Here is a 22,451-nt window from a genome sequence, read left to right as displayed (position 1 = left end):
ATAGCAGCCTCGTGACTTCTATCAGTGTTCAGCAGAACACAGGTTAAAGCTTGTAGGAGTTTTCATTCTCCTCTGACTGTCCTAGGCTGCAGAACCCCCGAGCTTCTGTCTGGACAGTACTGATTGGCCCTGTGCTGATCACATGCACCCTTCTAAGAAAAAAAAAAACTTTCTGGAAATACACACCAACTGAGCATGTGCAGAGTGCCCCCAAGGCTCTGTATTATCAGCAGATTGGGGGCAGCAAAAGAAGGGGTGGATCAGAGAAGACAGGATCAAACAGTCCTTTTACACAATTTGCAGGATAAACCCCTTAGGTTCCACAGGTCTCTGTGCTGCCTCTCTGATTAATGCCCTCCTTGCCCGGTCCGTGAGTTTCGGTGTGCGGCCGTCTCTTGGCAGGTTTGCTGTCTTGTGCCATGTTCTTTCCATTTGGTTATGATAGATTTGATGGTGCTCCTAGGGATCATCAAAGATTTGGATATTTTTTTTTATAACCTACCCTGTTTCCCCGAAAATAAGACCTAGCGTGAAATAAGCCCTACCCTGTTTCCCTGAAAATAAGCCCTACCCTGAAAATAAGACCTACAAGGACTTTAACTAGGGCTTATTTGGGGGGTAGGGCTTATATTGCAGCCATCACTGACAATCACGCTAGGTCTTATTTTCGGGGAAACAGGGTAACCCTGACTTGTACTTCTCAACAACATTGTCCCTTACTTGTTTGGAGAGTTCCTTGGTCTTCATGGCAGTGTTTGGTTAGTGGTGCCTCTTGCTTAGGTGTTGCAGCCTCTGGGGCCTTTCAAAAAGGTGTGTATATGTAATGACAGATCATGTGACACTTTGATTGCACACAGGTGGACATCATTTCACTAATTATGTGACTTCTGAAGGTAATTGGTTGCACCAGAGCTTTTTATGAGCTTCATAACAAAGTGGGTGAATACATACGGACATGCCAATTATCAGTTTTTTATTTCTGAAAAATAGTTTTATGTATATATTTTTCTAATTTTACTTCACCAACTTAGACTATTGTGTTCTGATCCATCACATATAATTCAGATTAAAAAAACATTGAACTAAAGGCTATAATGTAACAAAATAGGTAAAAAGCCAAGGGGGGTGAATACTTTTGCAAGGCATTGTACCAGAAGCAGATAAAGATATAAGTAAAAATACACATGCCTCTTGTGTTTAGACAACATTTTGTTTATCCTGGAGTTCAGCTTTAAACCTGTCAGTTGAAATTTGATATAAAGTTTTTTTAGTTATTTCATCATTTTTTTTTTGTAAGTTTATATATTGATATTTTTGCCATTTTTCTTTAGATTTTCCAAATCTTTTATTTACAAATAACTAATTATAGAAAGCCTTCTTAACACTCAGTTTGCAGAGCACACTTGTGTATTGCTTCTTCAGACTTAACATTCATACTGGCTCTTTTCTACTAGTAGAAGAGTATTGTGTGTCCCTTCACAAGTCATTTAGCAGTCCGTAATCTGTTCTCCTGTTTAGTTTTATTAAAAGAGAAGTATAGCTAAAGCTTTTGTGACCATACTTCTGTTCTGGGTCACAAAAATACACTTGCTTGTGCTCTCCTGTGATCCAGAATCAGCCAACAGTGGGCTAAAGCCTGCTGTAAGTTGACGTCATACAGTAATGTTGGGATCCACCCAGATGCAGTGGTGGCTGGCGGTTTTTTGTTTGGTGGGAGGGGGGGCTGCGGCAAACAACCGAATCCCCCCCCCACACTACTGTCCACCGGCACTTACGCTATCTAGGCGGCCGGCATCCGAGGAGCAGCGGCAGGGATAGTGCATCCGAGGAGTGACGGCGGGGATCGGGCATCCAGGCATCGGCCAGCAGCTCTTCTCCTCCTCACTTCCGCTGTGTCTCCTCCCCTCCTAAGTGTCCAATAGGATCGCCTGTCCTTTCAGCCAATTCGATGACGGGTATCAGACCCGCTTCCCGATTGGCTAGGAGAAGGATCAGTGTTGCAACAGCGAATATTAATTCCCTGTTGCAACACACCTGGGTGGGCTGCAGACGCATCCTCTGCGACCCGAGCCCACCCTATTTTGAAACCTATTAGAGCCTCTGGCTCTAATCAGGTGCTTGAAAAAAAACCCTGGCCACTGTAATTTATGTGCCCGGTGCCCTGAAAGGGGCCGGACACATGAATAGGGGGCGGCCGCGGCGGCCATGGATAGATTCATGCTATGCATGAATCTATCCATTGCATATAGGGGGTGGCGAGGAGAGAAGGGGCGCCGCCCGGGCGCCCCTAATGGATGGCCACCCATGCCCAGATGCCTGATCAGTAGCTGACACAGCCTCTTAGCGAGCCACTGAAAGCCTGAGCCAGCCACTCCAACCCCCTCCCCAGTCTGGCACTCCAGTGAGCACTGGAAGAGCAGAGAAGAGAGCGGTGACTGCAGTCACTGCTCTGGGAAGACCAAGAACTGAGCGACCAGTAGTCATGTGATTGCTTGGTTCTCGGTCTCAGAGCTGGCGAGGGACAGATGCAGCATCACAGCAACTTTGCAGCATGGAGGTCAATATGAATTTTTTTTTTTGTTTGTTTTTTTTCCAGAACCCCCACACTTCCCCTTTACAACCTAGTCTATTTAGACTTCTGAATATAGTAAGCCGGCCACCAGAATCGCTGGAGCTGTTGTCTTGAAATAGCCACCTGCTAGTTACAAGTACTAAATATACTAATAATTGTATGAAGGAAATAAACACTTTCTGTAAAATCTCACCAGGAACTGTAAAGAGTTACACTGTTATCTACAAATGCTTCATGTTTTTACTTGATGTTTGTATATGGGTATGCATTTTTTATATATTTATTTTTTTTAAATGCGCAGTCAATTCTGTATTGTCTTATCACTTGTGTTTGCCTTTTAGGCAGAGCTCCAGCTGTTGCAACAGAAATGTATGACGGCATTTCTTCAGAGGAAATTGGCATTGCGGTATATTGTGAGCATTGAACAATTTATTTTATGGTGAGCTTGTTTCATTTACATAATTGTATACATAGAGATATGGGTGCCTGGTCATGTGCCCAGAATCTTGTGATTTTTCTTTTTTGTGCTTTTCCTCTCTCCTTTCTCTTTTTCTCCTCTTACTTACTGTTCTTTATTTCTGCTTATTTGATCTGTCTGACCATATGTGAGAGTTCACCTATGATAACATCTGAAGTTTTATGGGTTTTACATTGCTTTTTATTTATTATCCGTCATACTTATATGCCTGGTATGCCTATTATACTTAAATACCTGGTTAACCCATCACATCTAAATGCTTGGTTTACTCACAGTATTGTAGTGCTTGGTTTACCCATTGCTTCTACATGCTTGGAATATACGTTATATCAAAATGCTTGGTTTATTCACCGTATATTGTATGTACAATTTACTCATCATATCTTAATATATTGTTTACTTATGTTAGCTAAATCTATGGCTTACTTAGCGTTTCTACATGACTGGTACACCCATCATATCTCATTGTTTGGTTTAATCTACATGCTTACTGCATGGTTTACCCATTGTTCCTACAGGCCTAGTGTATCTAACGTACTTAAATGCCCGGTGTGCTCCAGTTTTTGCAATGTACTGTTTATTCCTTATCTCTAAAGCCTGCTATACATGGATCAAACTTCAGCTGGTTGAGAAGGTCAAATTTCGATCCATGTATGGGCATCCTGGTTGTACACAAGTTGATCTATCAATCAACTTGTGTACAACTAACCTGTTGGGTTTTTCCAGAACGATTTGTTCCGCCTGGTACAGCCGGCAACATTAATTGTGTTCTGCCAGCAAGGAAGGCTCCCTGCCGGCAGAAAGTTGTAGCGCTGTGGGAGTGGTGGAAGGAAAGAAAATTGTATAATCTATGGCCTGCTTAAAAAAGAAGTACAAGATTAAAAAAAACAATAAACATTTATACTCACCTAGGTGGATGCAGCATCCATTCAATGCTGCATCTGTCCCACTCCGGCTCTGTAGTGAGAACTGAGCGAGAAAACACTACTGATTGGTCAGTTCTCCCCTCCGCTCTGAGCAGAGAGCTGGGACTGTCAGTCGCCATCTCTCTGCTCTCCCCTCCAGCGCTCACTGGAGTGCTGGGCAGTGGAGGGAGCTGGAGAAGCTGGCTCAGGTTCTCAGCGGATCACTGAGAGACTGATCAAGATGCCTTTCCAGGCTTCTGGGCGGATACCAACCACATGGTTGGGATCTTGGTAAAGCCTGGACAGGCTATGCGACGTCAGCCAACAGTGGTCCTTAGTCCTCCGTTGGCTAAAAACGGATCACAGGAGTGCAGAACGAACTGCACTTCTGTGATCCATAGGAGAAGTATAGCCAAAATATTTTTGACCATATTTCTTCTTTAAGTGTCTTTTGTGTATCCATTTACTTTATGAGCTATGTTCTCAAGCATAGCTCCTGTCATGCATTTCATACTACAACCTCCAACCTTGTCAGATTATTTATTTCATTTTTTTATTTTCTCTGTACTGTTTTGTATTGCTTTTTCTATGTATCTTTCTAAACTGAAAAATAAAAACTTTTGAAATGTAAAAAAAAAAAAAAATGTTTGTCTATCTCTTGCACAAAGCTCTTATAAACCCCTAACAACTTTGAATTAAAAAGAAGCATTCTTGGTTGGCATGCAGTTTATTGAAATAGATACGTAAGCTGGCCAGCTGTGTCATAGTGATCCCTCTCTGGTCATAATCTACTTTACCAACAAAATGGCATATATTTATACATACTATATTAAAGCGTTTGTTACCCCAACACTTCATATTCCTGATATGTGCCTGCTGCACCATGTACTTGTATGAGAAAGTATCCTTTTCTCTTTGTATTCCTTTATGAGAAATCTCTGGTGTTCCTGCCAGTCTCTCTGCTTTCCTGTTAAGAACTGACCACACTAAGCAAGAGAGCACATTGTGGTCAGTTTGGTAGCTATGCTGGGAACTCAGTGTGCTCTAGTCCAATGATCAGACTTGTCCTGAAATGCCCCCCGCTGCACAGCCATTCACTGGGAAGCTCAGTGTGCTTCTGCTTCTCCTCCTCCCAGCTTGTATGCAGCTTAGAACAGAGGGAATATGATCATTTATTAACCACTTCCCGCCCACCCTATAGCAATATGATGTGCGCAAAGTGGTTTAGTTGACGTTGACGTGATCAGGATAACGAGCCGGCGCACGCACGCGGGGGCGCTCAGCGAGGTGATCGGTGGTGCAGCGTGTCAGTCTGACACAGTGCAACTCCGATCTAGGTAAAGAGTCTCTGATGGAGTCTCTTTACCACGTGATCAGCTGTGTCCAATCACAGCTGATCATGGAGTAAATAGGAAAAGCTGTGTATCGGCTTTTCTTCACTTGTCTGTCAGCCGCGAGTAGAGGAGAGCCCATGGGCTGCCCCTCTGACAGGGGGGGTCTGCGCTGATTGATTATCAGCACAGCCCTCCTGAGGATGCTCACCCAGGACCACCAGGGATGCCCACCACTTGTGACCACCAGGTATGCCACCCATGGCCACCAGGGATGCCAATCAGTGCCCACAATTGATGACAATCAGTGCCCCCAATTCTGCCAATCAATGCCCATCACTAATGCCTGCCAGTGCCTCCTTATCAGTGATGCCCATCAGTGCCTCCTTATCAGTGATGCCCATCAGTGCCACCTTTCAGTGCCCATCAGTGCCACCAATCAATGCCCATCAGTGCCGCATATTAGTGCCCATCATCAGTGCCACCAAACGGTGCCACCTCATTGGTGCCACCTCATCAGTGCAGCCTTATCAGTGCCCATCAGTGAAGGAAAAAACATACTTATTTACAAAGTTTTGTAACAGAAACAAAGAAAAACCTTTTTTATTTTCAATTTTTTCTGTCTTTTTTTATTTGTTTAGCAGAAAATAAAAATCCCAGAGATTATCAAATACCACCAAAAGAAAGCTCTATTTGTGGGAACAAAATGAAAAAAAATTTGGTTCTGGTACAGTGTAGCATGACCGCGCAATTGTCATTTAATAAACTACAGCGCTGAAAGCTGAAAATTGGCTTAAGGTATTTATAATTTTTTTTTTAATATCTATACAGAAATATTTTGCCTTTCATTTCTCTTTTAAATTGAATGGGTTGTTTTACAAGGTGATCATTTACAATCTCTTTAATTAGGCACATATTGCAAATATGGGGTAAACTGACACTTTACTGACCACGGCCATATTGTCAGTTTAATCCATATCGGGATTATACATCTATTTAAAAGGTCAGTGCACCCAAAAGTGATGTTTTAGTTTGAGCCTTGTGGGTTGAGTCAGCACATGTCTTTCTGTACTGTGTGTGTTGGATAGTCCAACATCTAGAGTTCTTTTCCATAATTCCCAACTCTCTTCCCACCAACTTGGGACTTTTGGTGTTCCCACCCATTTTTGCACATTACATCACCTCCTGTTGATTTCTCCGTAGAATGGAACAAATTAAATATTCACATTGACATGCCTGTATATCATAAGTTGTACACATGAAAAGTGGCTATTATTCTAATTTGAGATAGAACTAACATTATCACCCCCAAACAAACAGGGAGACTTGTAGCTTTCATTTTTACGGCAGCCAGAATAGCAATTGCTAGATCATGGAAGACTCCCTCAATCCCTTTCGACTTGGTTGAAATGAGTTGACATGGATAATGGTAAATGAACGCCCTTCAGCGATCCTACAGGACAAACAAGCCCAATTTGACAAGGTGTGGGAACCCTGGATAAGATATTTGTCAGACCCCCCGGTGTGGGGGAGTGGGGGAACCGTGCGATAATTATAATTGCCTCTTAGACTACAGAAATGCTAATTAGTTGTTTTAGTGTTTAGTCCTTTCCGGAATTGCAACAATCTAATAACAGATATGCTGGCCGGAAGTTAATAATTTGCTTTTCTGTGAAGATTTTGTTGTATACTTATATTGAGATATGGCAAATAGTTTATGCCAAAATGTCAAACATGTTTTGCAACTTCCAATAAAAACCATTGAAATACAGAACTGACATTATCTATAGTGCTGCAAAAAAAGCTTAGGACTAGGTCACATGGCCATTTGGTATCAAGGTTTAAATCAATTGTTAGCATGTGTGTATGTAATGTGATCAGTAGGTGATAGACAAGCTTTTTTGATGCCTTTCAGCAGCTAGCTTTGTTATAATGGACCTCTTAGTAATTACAAATCTTCACAGATAAATACATGTCACAATATACAGAAACAGCATAAAACAGTTTAAACATAAAAAAACTCAACCTTTTCTGATTAAAAAGCAATCCCTGAGCTCCAGGGAAGTCACTTTGCTTAGGCTGAGAGGTGCAATCTGCAAGAATGATGTCATCAGTTTGCTACAGGTAGGAGGAAACATTTCCTCAGTCCCCTAACTACAACATTGTAACTTTGTAGCAAGTCACAAGGTGAGATAATACAACAGGGGCTGATCTGGTCATTTCTGCGTCAGCATCTCAGTCCAGAAGTTGGATGATACCTAAACAAAGGATGGCCCTTTCCTTCTGGAGAAAAAAGCGAAATAAAGTAGCATCAGGAAGAGTGTTGTGAACCTTAGGAGAGGTAAGTAATACATGTAAGTATTAGACATGGTGCACTAAACATAAAAAAGTATATCTGACTAGGTCCACTTGTAACCATTATCTCCAGAGTTATAGTAAGTCAATACCAAAATCTGCTCAGATACCCCATATTGCTTCCATATGAGCTGAGAAGCATCTAAGAAGCCCACAAGTGCATCCATAGGCTTCAATAACTACCGATCATTGCTTGCCAATCACCATCCTCAAACATAAATGTTGCATAAATCTACATTTTCAAGATTATGTAAAGCATTTGGGAAGTGTTTGCAATGCTTCACAGATACCTGCCATTAATGTCTGCACAGTTTTACATACTTCTTTGACCTGAAAAGGAATGCAGCAATATATAAATACTTTCAAGTAAATTGTTGACATTTTTATCAGAAAATGCTTATTTTACTACCTCTAAACTGATGGTAAATCTTTTTAAAAAAAGCAAGAAAAAGAAAAGGAAAACCATTAACCCCTTGTCACCACTACTACCACCACCACTCTGTACCATCAGTGGTTACATCATTTTATACCTTTGATCATTCTAAAGCAACTCCGATGAGAGCTTTTGGTCGGAAAATGCGACCGTGTGTATGCTCCATCGGACTTTTGCTGGCAGGATTCCAGCCAGCAAAAGATTAGGAGCATGTTCTCTATTTTTCGGTCGGGAAAAGTTCCTATCTGAAAATGCGATCGTCTGTATGCAATTTGGACGCGCAAAAAATCACGCATGCTCGGAAACAATTCGATGCATGCTCGGAAGCTTTGAACTTCATTTTCTTGTCTCGTCGTAGTGTTGTACCTCACTGCGTTCTTGACGATCAAAAGTTCAGAGAACTTTTGTGTGACCGTGTGTATGCAAGGCAAGCTTGAGCGGAATTCCGTCAGAAAAACCATCCAAGATTTTTCCAACGGAAATTCCACTCATGTGTACGGGGCATTACAGTGTATTTCCACACTGCACCCTGCCTAAGGATGGTGCAGGTTTTCCTCAGTACAAGGTTTCTATATCCACTTGACCTCTGGAAGATTTACCCGCTTCATGACCAGGCCATTTTGTGCAATACGGCACTGCATTACTTTAACTGACAATTGCGCGGTCATGCAACGCTGTACATAAGTGATATGAAATTTATGTAATTTTTTCCCACAAATAGAGCTTTCTTTTGGTGGTATTTGATCATCGTTTTTTATTTTTTGCACTATAAACCAAAAAGGGCCGGCAATTTTGAAAAACAAAAACAATATTTTTTACTTTCTGCTGGAAAACCTATCCAATAAAAAAATGTAAAAAAAAAGAAAAACAAAAACAATATTTTTTACTTTCTGCTGGAAAACCTATCCAATAAAAAAATGTAACAAAAAAAAAAATCTGTTCATAAATTTAGGCCAATATAAATTCTGCTAAATATATAGCGTCTACAAACTATGGGATATATACTGGAATTTTTAATGCATAAACCTACAGTTTTTTTATACTAGTAATGGCGGTGATAAGCACCTTATAGCGGGACTGCGATATTGCAGTGGACAATTTTACACTAACTGATACTTTTAACACTTTTTGGGAACCAGTGACAATAATACAGTGATCAGTGCTAAAAATATATGCTATCACTGTACTAATGACACTGGTTGGGAAGGGGTTAAACATCTAGGGCGATCAAATAGTTAAATATGTGCCTAACCTGTGTTTTTGTGTGTATTATGTGTGCTGCTTGCACTAAGGGATGTGCTGGTTTAATCCAGGGAAGCCAAATCCAGTACATCCCCTCTGACAGGACAGAGCTCTGTATTGATTACATATGCAGAGCTCTGTCCAGTCTGTCTCCTTGCCGATCAGTGGGTGCCGGCATTCATCCATTGGCCGACACCCGCTGATCGGCTTCTGCTGTGACTACTACAGCAGAAGCTGTGCGCCCCCTACCCAGAAAAGCAGAATCACAAATATATACGCGATTCTGCACAGATCGGCTGCCCTGTAGCAGTAAAGCCAGTCGCCAAGTGCATATACAACCCCATCCCCAGACAGGCCACAGGATAAAAACATTCTGTTAGTATGATTAGAGATTTGGAATTATAGAAGTGTATACGTGTAGGGCTGGTATTTCTTTTTTTGGTTTTGTTTTTTTGTTTTTTGTAGATGCACTACCATTGGAATTGTTTGATTCTTGTTAGACAGAGGGTACTACTAATAACTTGGGCACCAACAGGTACAAATGCACTTTTATTTTGCAGCAAAAAAAAAAAATCAAAATGAAGTATTTTCATAATATTGGTTGGCAATTTTCAAAAAGGTCAGTGTACTACTAGCTTTGTTCAGGCAGTGACCTGAAAAAGCTTGGTTAAACAGGTTTTTCCCTTATCGGACGTTTAGACATTCTATACATGCGGGGTCCAAAATGTTCTATATTCACATGTTTCAAAATGTATAAAATATTTTAAAAAAAAGTTTCTAAGAATAAAAAATGCCCCCAAAAGGAAATGCAAATAGTGAAGAAAAAACTTGTTAGGTTGCTGCTGTGCACAAGCTTTCACTATTTAGCAGCTGTCTATATAAACTTGACACACCTTGTGCCAGGACATGGACTTTGTACTCAAACTAAATTAAGCAAAAGGTAATAAAACTTATTGTTTTCTTCTTTTTTATTGTAACGCAGACTATAAATTCAAATCATAGTGTTTTTTTTTTTTTTTTTGTCTTTTTTTAAGGAATAATATCAGACAGAATAAGAAGTGTGCTGACAAGCAAAATTCAAAAGCCGCATTCATGCAAACAGCAGCAGACAAAATGTTCTCTATTCACCTCCAAACAGTGATCCTTATTCATGTAAGGCAATTAACAGAGCCACACAAAGTATGAAAAATAGAACAGTTTAGTGTTCTTTTCTATTTGTGTAACATTTGCTGTTAGGATGTTTTCCAGGATAAACCAATATTGTGGCTCTGCTTCTGAATTGTCTGTTAGGCACCCCATGTCGCTCTTCCTCAACTCTTCCAAGAAGAGCAGCAATTTCAGATTTTTGTTATAGGCCAACATAGAAAATTTGTAGGTATTATTAATCTTTCTTTTTTTTTTTTTTTTCAAAATATTTTTTATTGAGTTTTCAGAATATAAAGTATAAAACATACAAAAAATGTTCACAGACTCCTTTCTCTATTATTTAACAAATTATCGATATTCCAACTGTACATATCTGAAATAACAATAGTAACTTCCATTCCGATCTTTATCACCCTTTCTGTCTTGTGTTGTGTTTTTTATAGAATTGTTCCCACAATGCCCAACGTTTTGTGAATCCTTTCAGAGTACCTTCTTTAAGTGCAATGGATTTCTCATATGCGTAGGAGTCACCAATCAGTTTTTGTACTTCTCTCAGGGATGGGGAGATGTTGGATTTCCACTTACGTGCAATGACTACTCTGGCTGCATATATGATATGCATCACTAAAGTGCGGCATGAAGGATTTTTAAGCATTGTCAATGCTTAACCTCCCTGGCGTTATTTCGGATTTTAGGTGCTGAAAGCGGTACAATTATTTTGCATGGAAATTTGGCGTTGTATATTGTAGGTCTGTAATTCTTAACAATAACACACTTAAATCTGTCCAAACAAGAGTCTAGTAGATATCCCGGGTATGATAAAGTTTGAAACACAAAAACATAAATTATAATATAATAAATAAAAATAAATAATTAAAAAAAAAAAAAAATAATAATAAAATAAATTTCCCCACGATTCACTATCGTCCAATTCTGCAAGTGTTCTAATTTACTATCGCTGTTTTCTAGCTGGTCTAAAGCCACTTTTGACGTAAAGGGACACTTTTTGGTTGCTATGGACAATCTCCAGTTTCCAGGCAGAAAGAACAGTATATATATAATATAAAACTGCATGCAGGGCATGGGCCAAAGCACTGGGGACAAAAGGGATGTGAAATCATTCCATACAGTACTGTAATCTGTAAGATTACAGTACTGTATGTGTTATGATTTTTAAAATTTTTTGAATTTGCCGCCAGGCTCCGCCCCCGTGCGTCGCGACGCTCGCAGGGAACGGAGCCGGGCAAGGAGAGGCTTCGGAGGAGGACGCAGCCCGCAGACACAGCGGGGGTCATCGCAGGATCCCGGGGACAAGGTAAGTAAAGCCACACCAGGATCCTGCGATGTAATCCCGAGTGTGGCTCGGGGTTACCGCTAATGGTGCTGAAATGTAACCCCGAGCCACACTCGGGAAAACCGCCAGGGAGGCTACAAGGACTTGTTCAGCTTTAAATATGTTTAGTATACCTGTTACCTTTGCTATCAGTCTGGTGCAGCTGTGCATGGTAGCCAATCAGCTTCTAACTTCAGCTTGTTCAATTAACTAGTTGCTGATAAGCCATCACAGTTGTGCTTTGGCAAGTTGGCATGGCTACGCGAATCGCATTCATTGTAGGTCAGCCGCTTTAAGAAGCTATAGGGGGTGCACGTGCGCCGTCGGAGCTGATTTGCATGGTCGGCGCCTACAATGTCCGCTGTCCACCCGCGATCGCTCCTCAGAGAGCCAGAACGGGGATCTGTCAATGTAAACAGACAGAGCCCTGTTCTGACAGGGGAGAAGGAGGAGATCTGCGGTTCCTAGTGATCAGGAACAGCAATCTCTCTCCTCCTCTAGTCAGTACACTGCCCCCACAGTTAGAAACACCTCCCTAGGGAACACTTAATCCCTTGATCGCCCCCTAGTGTCAACCCCTTCCCTGCCAGTGTCATTTATACAGTAATCAGTGGCTATTTTTAGCTCTGATCGCTGTATAAATGTCACTGGTCCAAAAAAAGTGTCAAAAGTGTCCGATCTGTTTGCTGCAATGTCGCAGTCCCGCTAAAAATCACAGATCACCGCCATTACTAGTAAAAAATAAAAAATGCCATAAATCTATCCTCCATTTTGTAGACGCTATAACTTTTGCGCAAACCAATCAATATATGCTTATTGTTAATTTTTTTTACCAAAAATATGTAGAAGAATACATATTGGCCTAAACTGATGAAGAAATTTGTTTTGTTTTTTTGTTTTTTTATTTTGGGATGTTTATTATAGCAAAAAGTAAAAAATATTGTTTTTTTTACAAAATTGTCGCTCTTTTTTTGTTTACAGCACAAAAGATAAAGATCAAATACCACCAAAAGAAAGCTCTATTTGTGGGAAAAAAAGGACATACATTTTGTTTGGGTACAACGTTGCACGACCGCGCAATTGTGAGTTAAAGCGAGGCAGTGCTGTATCGCAAAAAATGGCCTGGTCATTAAGGGCGCAAATCCTTCCAGTCCTTAAGTGGTTAAGCTTAAACAAAAAAAAAAAAAAAAACCTGGAAGCTGATTGGTTTCTGTGCACAGCTGCACTAGATTTTGCACTCTCCAGTTTTAGTAAACCAACCCCTATGTGATTTTGCTTTGCTGCTCCACTCTTAGTGCATGGACAGCTCCAGACTGATGGTGAGCATTGCAGCTAAAGTTGCTTTTTTTATTTTATTTTCGTAGGATTTGGCTAAATTTCCGCTTTAAATTTTGTTCAACCCACGCATAACACCTTTGTGAGAATAGAAAATAGAATTACTATTCTCTAATTACTTGGTTAGTTGAATGATTTTCAAGATTTGTGACATTATGCAAAGTGTATATCATGTTACTCAGTCCTGTGTCCTCCATACTGGATGTGACCAGTAGTTGTACGGAATAAAAAGCAGGTACAATGTGTCATCACTAAGACTTGGCATCGGCTCATAGTGCACTAAAATAACAAGCTGTTTGTTCCCTGGGGAAACTCTGCTATGAGCTAACATTGCTTTCATAGGCTCTACCCTTTTAGATTAAGAGGAATTAGTAAAAGTTGGCCAGAGGCCATAGATTTCAGGATATTTTGAAAGATCCTGGTATCTGGTTAATAGCGTGCTAGTGACTGTGCCATTCGAACACCTTCCATTCACCTGCTGGAGGGTGGAGATCTAGTATCTGTTTATAGATTGCTTATACATCCAAAATGTTATACAAATGCAGATAGATGAAAGCTCCAAAGTCAATAGTGGAAGTCAGCTAAGGATTCAGCCAGGACTAAACGAAAGAAAAGTTGTAAACCTGATATGAAATTAAAGTAAATATACTTGTCAATGTAAATTTGACTTAGTGATCATCTCAGAAGGGTAGATTTAGATGTGCATTGAAATCTCCCTCTCCTCTGAAACCCGATCGGATCACATTTCAGAGGCTACTGACAGATGGCGAGGAAGCGCTGTGACTCCTCTTCACCGCCTGTTTTAACCCCACTTTTACTAACAAATGCGCCTCAACTGCACATTTTGTACATGGTTGTGGGGCATTTGCGGCTTTACCCCACCGGTCGTCACATGTCAGGAAAAAATTTTCCGCATGCACAAAACACCGAGACCACAGCATGTAAACACCCCTATCCAATGGTTATTGCAGCTCAAGAGGGGGCGGTTGGTGAGCGGCAAAAAACGTAGTGCAACCACACATTTTTGCCGCCCCCCCCTCAACTGCACATCTAAATAAAGCTTTAGGCTGGGTTCACACTATTGCAAATTGGATGTGCATCCAATTTGCATAGCAGGAGATTGTGACCGACTCTCTATGGAGGCAGTTCACACATCTCTGGAGCGGCTTCGGTGCGAATTGCACAGTGGTCCTGTGCGTCTTTTGGTCCACTTCAGGTCCGAATTCAGCCAAAAATTTGGGCTGAAATCAGGCCTGAAACGGTGAATGGAGACGCACCAGACTCCTGCTGTGAAACACTCCGTTCTCCAGTGTGAACCCAGCCTTATGCCCTGTACACACGGTCGGACATTGATCGGACATTCCGACAACAAAATCCATGGATTTTTTCCGACAGATGTTGGCTCAAACTTGTCTTGCATACACACAGTCACACAAAGTTGTCGGAAAATCCGATCGTTCTGAATGCGGTGACGTAAAACACGTACGTCGGGTCTATAAACGGGGCAGTATCCAATAGCTTTCGTCTCTTAATTTATTCTGAGCATGCGTGGCACTTTGTGCGTCGGATTTGTGTACACACGATCGGAATTTAACCGATCGGATTTTGTTGTCGGAAAACTTTGTGTGTCGGAAATTCCGACGGAAAAAGTCTGATAGAGCCCACAAACGATCGGAATTTCCGACAACACAATCCGATCGCACTTTTTCCGTCGGAAAATCCAACCATGTGTACAGGGCATTTGTGTTAAGTGCTTGAAATGTTCATTATTTTTATCAAATGCAAAAGATTTTATAGTGAGAAAGATAATATTGTTGTGATGAAGTTACAGGGGAGATTAAGCCTTACAGTGGGGGTTCCTCATTTTAAATCTTTATCATTCTTTTAGTGGGGTTTCCTAGAACAATAAATATCTCTTGCTTATATGTAGGACATCTGTGTAATACTACAGATGTAAAAATTCCTATATACCAATACTGTTGCGCTGTGTTTTACAACCACCATAAATATAAAAGTGTTCACTGTTACAGAGAACCTCAGTAAAGGTTACAATCACCACTTGTGACAAATTAATTAAATCAATTGTTCTTTAAAATCATGTGTAAAACAGTGTCCTTAAATGTATCCGTGATCGGAATGCCACCAGTGAGCCCCTCCACCTTGTTACATACAGCCCCCTACTGGAACAAAAGACCTCAAATTATAGGTAGTCTAGCAAGGCTCAGAGGTGCATGGACCTTGTGGTAATGGAATATCCACCATAGGGAAACATGAGGCACATCCACTGGAGATTCCACCTAGAGGTGCACCGAATGGAAATTTTGATGCCGAAACCGAAAATGCAGGATGCACTTGGCCGAAAACTGAAAATGACAGTTTTTAAAAAAATATATATTTTTATATATAAGATTAGAAAAATACCACGCTATAGTAAGTAAATGATATCGTGCAAATCGTGACACAAAAAATGAATACTGGAGAAATCCATACAAAACCTCCAAACAATATATGGAAAAATATTGGAAAGCAGCCGCTACATGTCGGATACACACAAAAACATATAATATATTATATTATATTTTTATATATAATGGTATTGTATTTGACTTTTTAATTAATATCATGAATTTAAATGAATATGAATTTATTGTCAACCATTATTGGCACCTTTTGGCGCAAGAAAAGCTCAAGAAAAATGTATCCCTTTAAATTCTATGCATGTCTTCACACTGATCTGTTGCGCTCTTGTTGTGGTGTTAAAAATCCTGCTTGCTGCATTTTTGGTCAGTTAAAAAAACTGCACCAAAAATGCACTTCCCCATTGAAATGAACTGAAAACACAGCAACAACGCATCAATAATGCACCTGTGTCACGTTTTTGCACAGTAAAATTGCAGCAAAATTGCGTGCATTTTCAGCACCTTATTTTCTTATTGGCAAAATGCTGAACACCATTATGTTTAGGCTGCCGAAATTTCAGTGCATCTCTAATTCCACTGTATATCTTCTTCGGTCCAAAATTGACAGTCCAGCAAAGGAAACAAATGACAGCCTCCAATAGTGTAAAACCGCTATATGTATTGCCGGGAAAAGCTGTGAATATACTTACAATATGTCCATTACACTAAACAGAGGAAACCCAAACATGCAGTCCAGGATTTGAACTGAGAACCCAAGGGCAAATAGGTATAAGATTGGGCCTCAAGGTGGTTAGAGGCCCGTTGCTTTAGTAGTTAGTAGTTTCAGAAGGGTGCAGTGTTTCCACATACCTGTAAAGCAGGCATGATTTCAGGTGTGACAATCTGACCTGGAAGAACCGCAGCAGCAAAGGGAAAGCAAAGGAAAAAAAGATGGGAGAGTTATAGTGCCTTAAAAAATTATTCATACCCCTTAAAATTCTCCACATTTTGTCATGTTACAAACCAAAAACGTAAATGTATTTTATTGTTTTTTTTGTGATATACCAACACAAAGTGGCACATAATTGTGAAGTGGAAGGAAAATGATAAATGGTTTTCAAAACTTTTTACAAATAAATATCTGAAAAGTGTGGCGTGCATTTGTATTCTGCCCCCTTTACTCTGATACACCTAACTAAAATCTGGTGGAACCAATTGCCTTCAGAAGTCGCCTAATTAGTAAATAGAGTCCACCTGTGTGTAATTTAATCTCAGTATAAATGCAGCTGTTCTGTGAAGCCCTCAGAGGTTTGTTAGAGAACCTTAGTGAACAAACAGCATCATGAAAGCAAAGGAACACACCAGACAGGTCAGGGATAAAGTTGTGGAGAAGTTTTAAGCAGGGTTAAGTTATTAAAAAAAAATCTCAAGCTTGGAATATCTCACGGGGCACTGTTCTTTCCATCATCCGAAAATGGAAAGAGTATGGCACAACTGCAAACCTACCAAGACATGGCCATCCACCTAAACTGACAGGCTGGGCAAGGATAACATTAATCAGAGAAACAGCCAAGAGGCCCATGGTAACTGAGCTGCAGACATCCACAGTTCAGGTGGGAGAATGTCCACAGGACAACTATTAGTCATGCATTTCACAAATCTGGCCTTTATGGAAGAGTGGCAAGAAGAAAGCCATTGTTGAAAGAAAGCCATAAGAAGTCCCATTTGCAGTTTGCGAGAAGCCATGTGGAGGACACAGCAAACATGTAGAAGAAGGTGCTCTGGTCAGATAAGACCAAAATTGAACTCTTTTGCCTAAAAGCAAAACACTACGTGTGGTGGAAAACTAACAATGCACATCACCCTGAACACACCATCCCCACCGTGGAAACATGGTGGTGGCATCATCATGTTGTGGGGATGCTTTTCTTCAGCGGGGACAGGGAAGCTGGTCAGAGTTGATGGGAAGAGGGATGGAGCCGAATACAGGGCAATCTTACAAGAAAACCAGTTATGTCCTGTACACACGAGCAGACTTTTTGACCGGACTGGTCCGACGGACCGAATCCGTCGGACAATCTGACCATGTGTGGTCTTCATCGGACTTCCGACGGACCTTTTCGGTGGAAAATCCGACGGACTTTAGATTTAAAACATGTTTCAAATCTTACCGCCGGACCCAGTTCCTATCGGGAAGCCCATTCGTCTATATGCTGGTCCGAAGAACAAACACGATGCAAGGGCAGCTACAGCACCTGCCCGCGAGAATGTTTCCAGCTCTTGCGCTCACTGCAATAGGAAAAACACATTTTCCTATTGCAGCGAGTGCGAGAAAGAGGTGACAATGTCCCTTAGGTCTGGTATGGATTTTAAGGGGAACCCCTACGCCGAAAAAACGGCGTGGGGTCCCCCCAAAATCTATACCAGATGTTTATCCGAGCATGCAGCGCGGCCGGTCAGGAAAGGGAGTGGGGACGAGCGAGCGCCCCCCCCCCCCTCTTGAACCGTACCAGACCGCATGCCCTCAACATGGGGGGGGTGGGTGCTTTGGGGTAGGTGGGCACACTGAGGCCCCCCCACCCCAAAGCACCTTGTACCCATGTTGATGAGGACAAGGGCCTTTTCCCAACAACCCTGGCCGTTGGTTGTCGGGGTCTGCGGGCGGGGGGCTTATCGCAATCTAGGAGCCCCCTTTAATAAGGTGGCCCCCAGATCCCAGCCCCCCCCACCCTATGTGAATGAGTATGGAGTACATCGTACCCCTACCCATTCACCTGGGGAAAAAAGTGTCAATAAATAAAACACACTATACAGGTTTTTAAAGTAATTTATTAGGCAGCTCCGGGGGTCTTCTGACTTCTCCGCTTTCTCCGGCCTCTTCTCCCGGTGTCTGGTTCTTCTCCCACTCTCCGTCCTCTTCTACTCTCTCCGGTTCTTCTCCCGCTCTCCGGTTCATCTGCCGGGCTACTCCGCTATCTTCTGCTCTTTTGCTGCTCTCTTGCTAGCGGTGGCCGGTCTTCTCCATCGTCTTCTTCCCTCTTCCCTTCTTCCGATGTTGACACGATGCTCTCTCCCGCTGTAATGCTATGTTCAGCCCCCGCCCGCAGACCCCAACAACCAACGGCCAGGGTTGTCGGGAAGAGGCCCTTGTCCTCATCAACATGGGGGACAAGGTGCTTTGGGGTGGGGGGTGCTGCAGGGCACCCCCTTTCCCCAAAGCACCCACCCCCTCATGTTGAGGGAATGCGGCCTGGTATGGTTCAGGAGGGGGGGCACTCGCTCGTCCCCCACCCCTTTTCCTGACCAGCCGGGCTGTGTGCTCGGATAAGGGTCTGGCATGGATTTTGGGGGGACCCCCTTGCCGGTTTTTCGGCGTAGGGGGTTCCCCTTAAAATCCATACCAGACCTGAGGGCCTGGTATGCTCTGCGACAGGGCTCGCAAGGTGTTAATCTCGCCGATAAAGGCGGCGAGATTGACTTCCTTTTTCTAGTCCCGTCGTACCTCATCACATTCAAAATGAACGGACTTTAGTCTGTGTGTGGGCAAGTCCGTTCGTTCGGAAGTCCGCCGTAACTCCGTCGAAAGTCCGTCGGGAAGACCGTTGGACCTATTCTGCCGGAAAGTCCGGTCGTGTGTGCGTGAGTCCGTTCGTTGCGAAAGTCCGTCGGGAAGACCGTTGGACCTAGTCTGCCGGAAAGTCCAGTCGTGTGTACAGGGCATTAGAGTCTTCAAAAGACTTGAGACTGGGGCGGAGGTTCACCTTCCAGCAGGACCATAAATATACAGCCTGAGCTACAATGAAATGGTTTAGATCAAAGCATATTTATGTCCTAGCATGGCCCAGTCAAAGTCCAGACCTAAATCCAATTGAGAATCTGTGGCAAGACTTAAAAATTGCTGTTCAGAGACGTTCTCCATCCAATCTGACAGAGCTTGAGCTATTTTGCAAAGAAGAATGGGCAAAAATTTCACTCTCTGTATGTGCAAAGTTGGTAGAGACATCCCCAAAAAGACTTGTAGCTGTAATTGCAGCAAAAGGTGGTTCTACAAAGTATTGACTTAGGGGGGCTGAATACAAATGCACACCACACTTTTCACCTATTTATTTGTAAAACATTTTGAAAACCATTTATCACTTTCCTTCCACTTCACAATTATGTGCCACTTTGTGTTGGTCTATCACATAAAATCCCAATAAATTATATTTAAGTTTTTGGTTGTAACATGACAAAATGTGGAAAATTTCAGGGGGTATGAATACTCTTTCAAGGCACTGTACATGTATTGAGAGTGCAGAGTGTACAAATGAGGAGACAAGGGTGTCCTAGTAGTTATAGGTCCCCTAGGTCCCCCCTCTTCAAGAGCAGGGACAAATATGTTTAGACCCTAATAGAACCCATTTGTAGATATGACTTAAAATTATCTGAATTTGTGAACATGATCCATATATACCAGGTCTGGTATGAAGTCTTGTATCTGTCCTTAATGCATGCTGTTAGACTTTCCATCCTTGTTAGGTGACATATCTCCCTAACCCACTCAGCAATAGATGGTCATATGCTAGGTTTCCAGTAGTGTACTGCTAAAACAAAATAAATGAAGAAACCCTTAGCAACACAGAGTTGAGGGCCACTTCTTATGAGATCGTGAGATTTTCCAGGAGGTGACCTTTGTTTTTTTTTCTAAAACCTCCAATCCAAGCTTTATTACACTGCACAAAACACAGATAGCTGACTGATAAGAGGAGAAAACAAAGGGTTGCCCTTATGTTTGTTTCTGTTTTTTCACTGTCCATTCACAGGCTGGATAGTCCTTGACCAAGCTCTATTGCTTGGACTATACTAGAGAAACTGATCCAGGCAATGTTGTCTGACAGCGATGTCTAGACTAGAAAACTAGATGAACACAATTACAAGTTTTTGGCCTGTAAGACAGTTGGTACTTACTACATATTTCCATTGTGACTGTAGCTGTTTGCCTTCATTTCCACTTTAAGTTTGAAGTGCTTCTTATTCTGTTGAAGGGATTTCTTAACTTTCTTCCATTTTTTTGCAATAGAAACAGAATAATTCTATAAGCTATGTGTGCAACTTGTTAGCATATTTCCGAAGTTGGGAGAAACATTACTGTAGAGGCATTGGCTCCACCTTAATGGTAAAAATGGGTAAATCTCTGAGAGTTCTTTAAGGTTAGTAATTATCTAACCTATCCCTTTTAGGAAACACACTTTTTGGTGATGTTGGCCCTTCTTAAGAAAATCACATTAGCGGGAGGTGATAAGAAAAAGTGTATGCTTCAGTATTAAAGCAGAACTTCAATCTCTCAGTCAACATTGATGATTTTTTATTCCTTATGCTGCTAGCATTAGTAAATCGATAGGAAAGCATATCCTATTTTCTTGCTTTAAACCTTTGTTTTCACATTTCTTCAGTTACTTCCTGCTTTCCATGCCTAGTCAAATGATGTTATAAATCACAGGAGTCTTCGGGAGGGAGGAGGGGTTTACTCAGCTAATCTCACCCTCCTGCCTGCATGCCTGAGCTAAGGGCAGATGGTTACCAGGAAGTAGATGCTACACGATTCATGACATTGCTTTGAATAATAAAAATGAATTAAATAGTGTTTTGGGTTTGTGGTGCTCAGATGCCGTGTAGATTTGTGGTAAGCATGCAATCTACAAATATGGCTTATTGACTGTGGGCAGCTTCTCTGGTTGTCACAGCATATGGTGATCTGTGTGGCATATAGTGGTCCCTAGATGTCTAAAGTTCCTGCTTTTTTGTGTCATTCAATGTGGGCATTTAAGACCGTTTATTATTGGGGAATGATCTAACTAACCACTTAGAAGTAGATAATATCTACCCTAGAATAGATTTTCATTCTGCAATGCAGCACTTCCTTCTTTCTTACCTAGACGAGAATGACTTTTGCCTATGTGAGACTGGTGAGTTACTGAAGAGTATTTAATTGGAAAAATAAGGTGTAAAGTTAATTACCTGCACTGCTGCCTTTCATTGGCAAATTATTCACAGCATTGATTCCTAGTAGTGTACTAACAGCTCTCCTGCTGCCTTTCCTTTAGTTAATCATAATTTGTTAATGTCGGTGACAGTATTATTACAGTTGGCACTGCCAGGCATTACTGAGAAAGGTTAAAATTTAGTTGTAGGACACCATGATCTGTAATTACATCTTGGTCAAGTGGTTTTAGTCTATAGAATTTTCCAAGAAATGTGTGTTTTGGGTGGATTTAACAATTAATAATGAATAAGAAGGCATACTTTTATTTAATATCTTCTAATTGTTTTGTAAGCTGAAGTTGATATCATTGGCTCGTTGGAGGAAGTGGTTCTGATCTTTTAGCCAAATTGCATATTACCTTTTAATTAACTGTACCTTAGTTGTAATTAAAGTTTAATGTACTTTACATAATGTGGTTCTATACAAATAAAATATATGTTGCATAATTTATGGAAACACAGAGCATGGTTTTAAGTTACTGTAGAAATGCTAATGTAGATTTGCTGTGCATAGTGATCAATCATACCTTTTCCTTTTCTAGTTCTAGTTTCTTTTCTAATTCAAAATGCATTAAAGTGGTTGTAAACCCTAACATATACCCAGTGAAGTGCCTTAGGTAATACACAGAGGTGAAACAAATCCCCCCCACATAAGTTGTACCTATTTATCTGAGTTTTCTCTTCTCTACATCTGTTCAAAGTGCTTAATTTATATGCTTGTCTGGGAGTTCAGAAAAAAAGAGGGCGGAAAGATGAAATTACACTCTGCAGTGCTCAGTGAGGAGAGCTCTAAGAGCTGATTGGAGGGCAAGGACACACCCCATTCACATAGGAACAAAGTTAAGGCTGTCAATCTGCTGGAGGTCCCTCTCCGTCACCCTTTTTCTCTTGGTGTCAGGAA

The 22,451-nt window shown here is 41.4% G+C and overlaps 1 protein-coding gene across 9 annotated transcripts in view; it reads left to right on the top strand.

Annotated features, from left to right (window-relative positions):
* Positions 1-22,451, top strand: part of MIPOL1 (mirror-image polydactyly 1) — a 753,413-nt gene that overhangs the window by 145,222 nt on the left and 585,740 nt on the right. For 6 of the 9 annotated variants that reach the window (XM_073608913.1, XM_073608905.1, XM_073608904.1 and 3 more), the window contains exon 2: positions 2,914-3,011. In XM_073608913.1, coding sequence (XP_073465014.1) covers positions 2,944-3,011 — 68 coding nt within the window. In that variant the 5' untranslated portion in view covers positions 2,914-2,943. Of the gene's footprint in view, positions 1-2,913; positions 3,012-5,927; positions 6,085-22,451 lie in introns of those variants that run through there. The other 3 variants (XM_073608910.1, XM_073608903.1, XM_073608908.1) reach the window with 2 other exon arrangements.

Source organism: Aquarana catesbeiana, linkage group LG13, assembly GCF_042186555.1.
Source record: "Aquarana catesbeiana isolate 2022-GZ linkage group LG13, ASM4218655v1, whole genome shotgun sequence".
NCBI classification, from domain to species: domain Eukaryota; kingdom Metazoa; phylum Chordata; class Amphibia; order Anura; family Ranidae; genus Aquarana; species Aquarana catesbeiana.
Note: the sequence above shows the minus strand (reverse complement) of the source record. Positions and strands in the feature narration are given on the sequence as shown.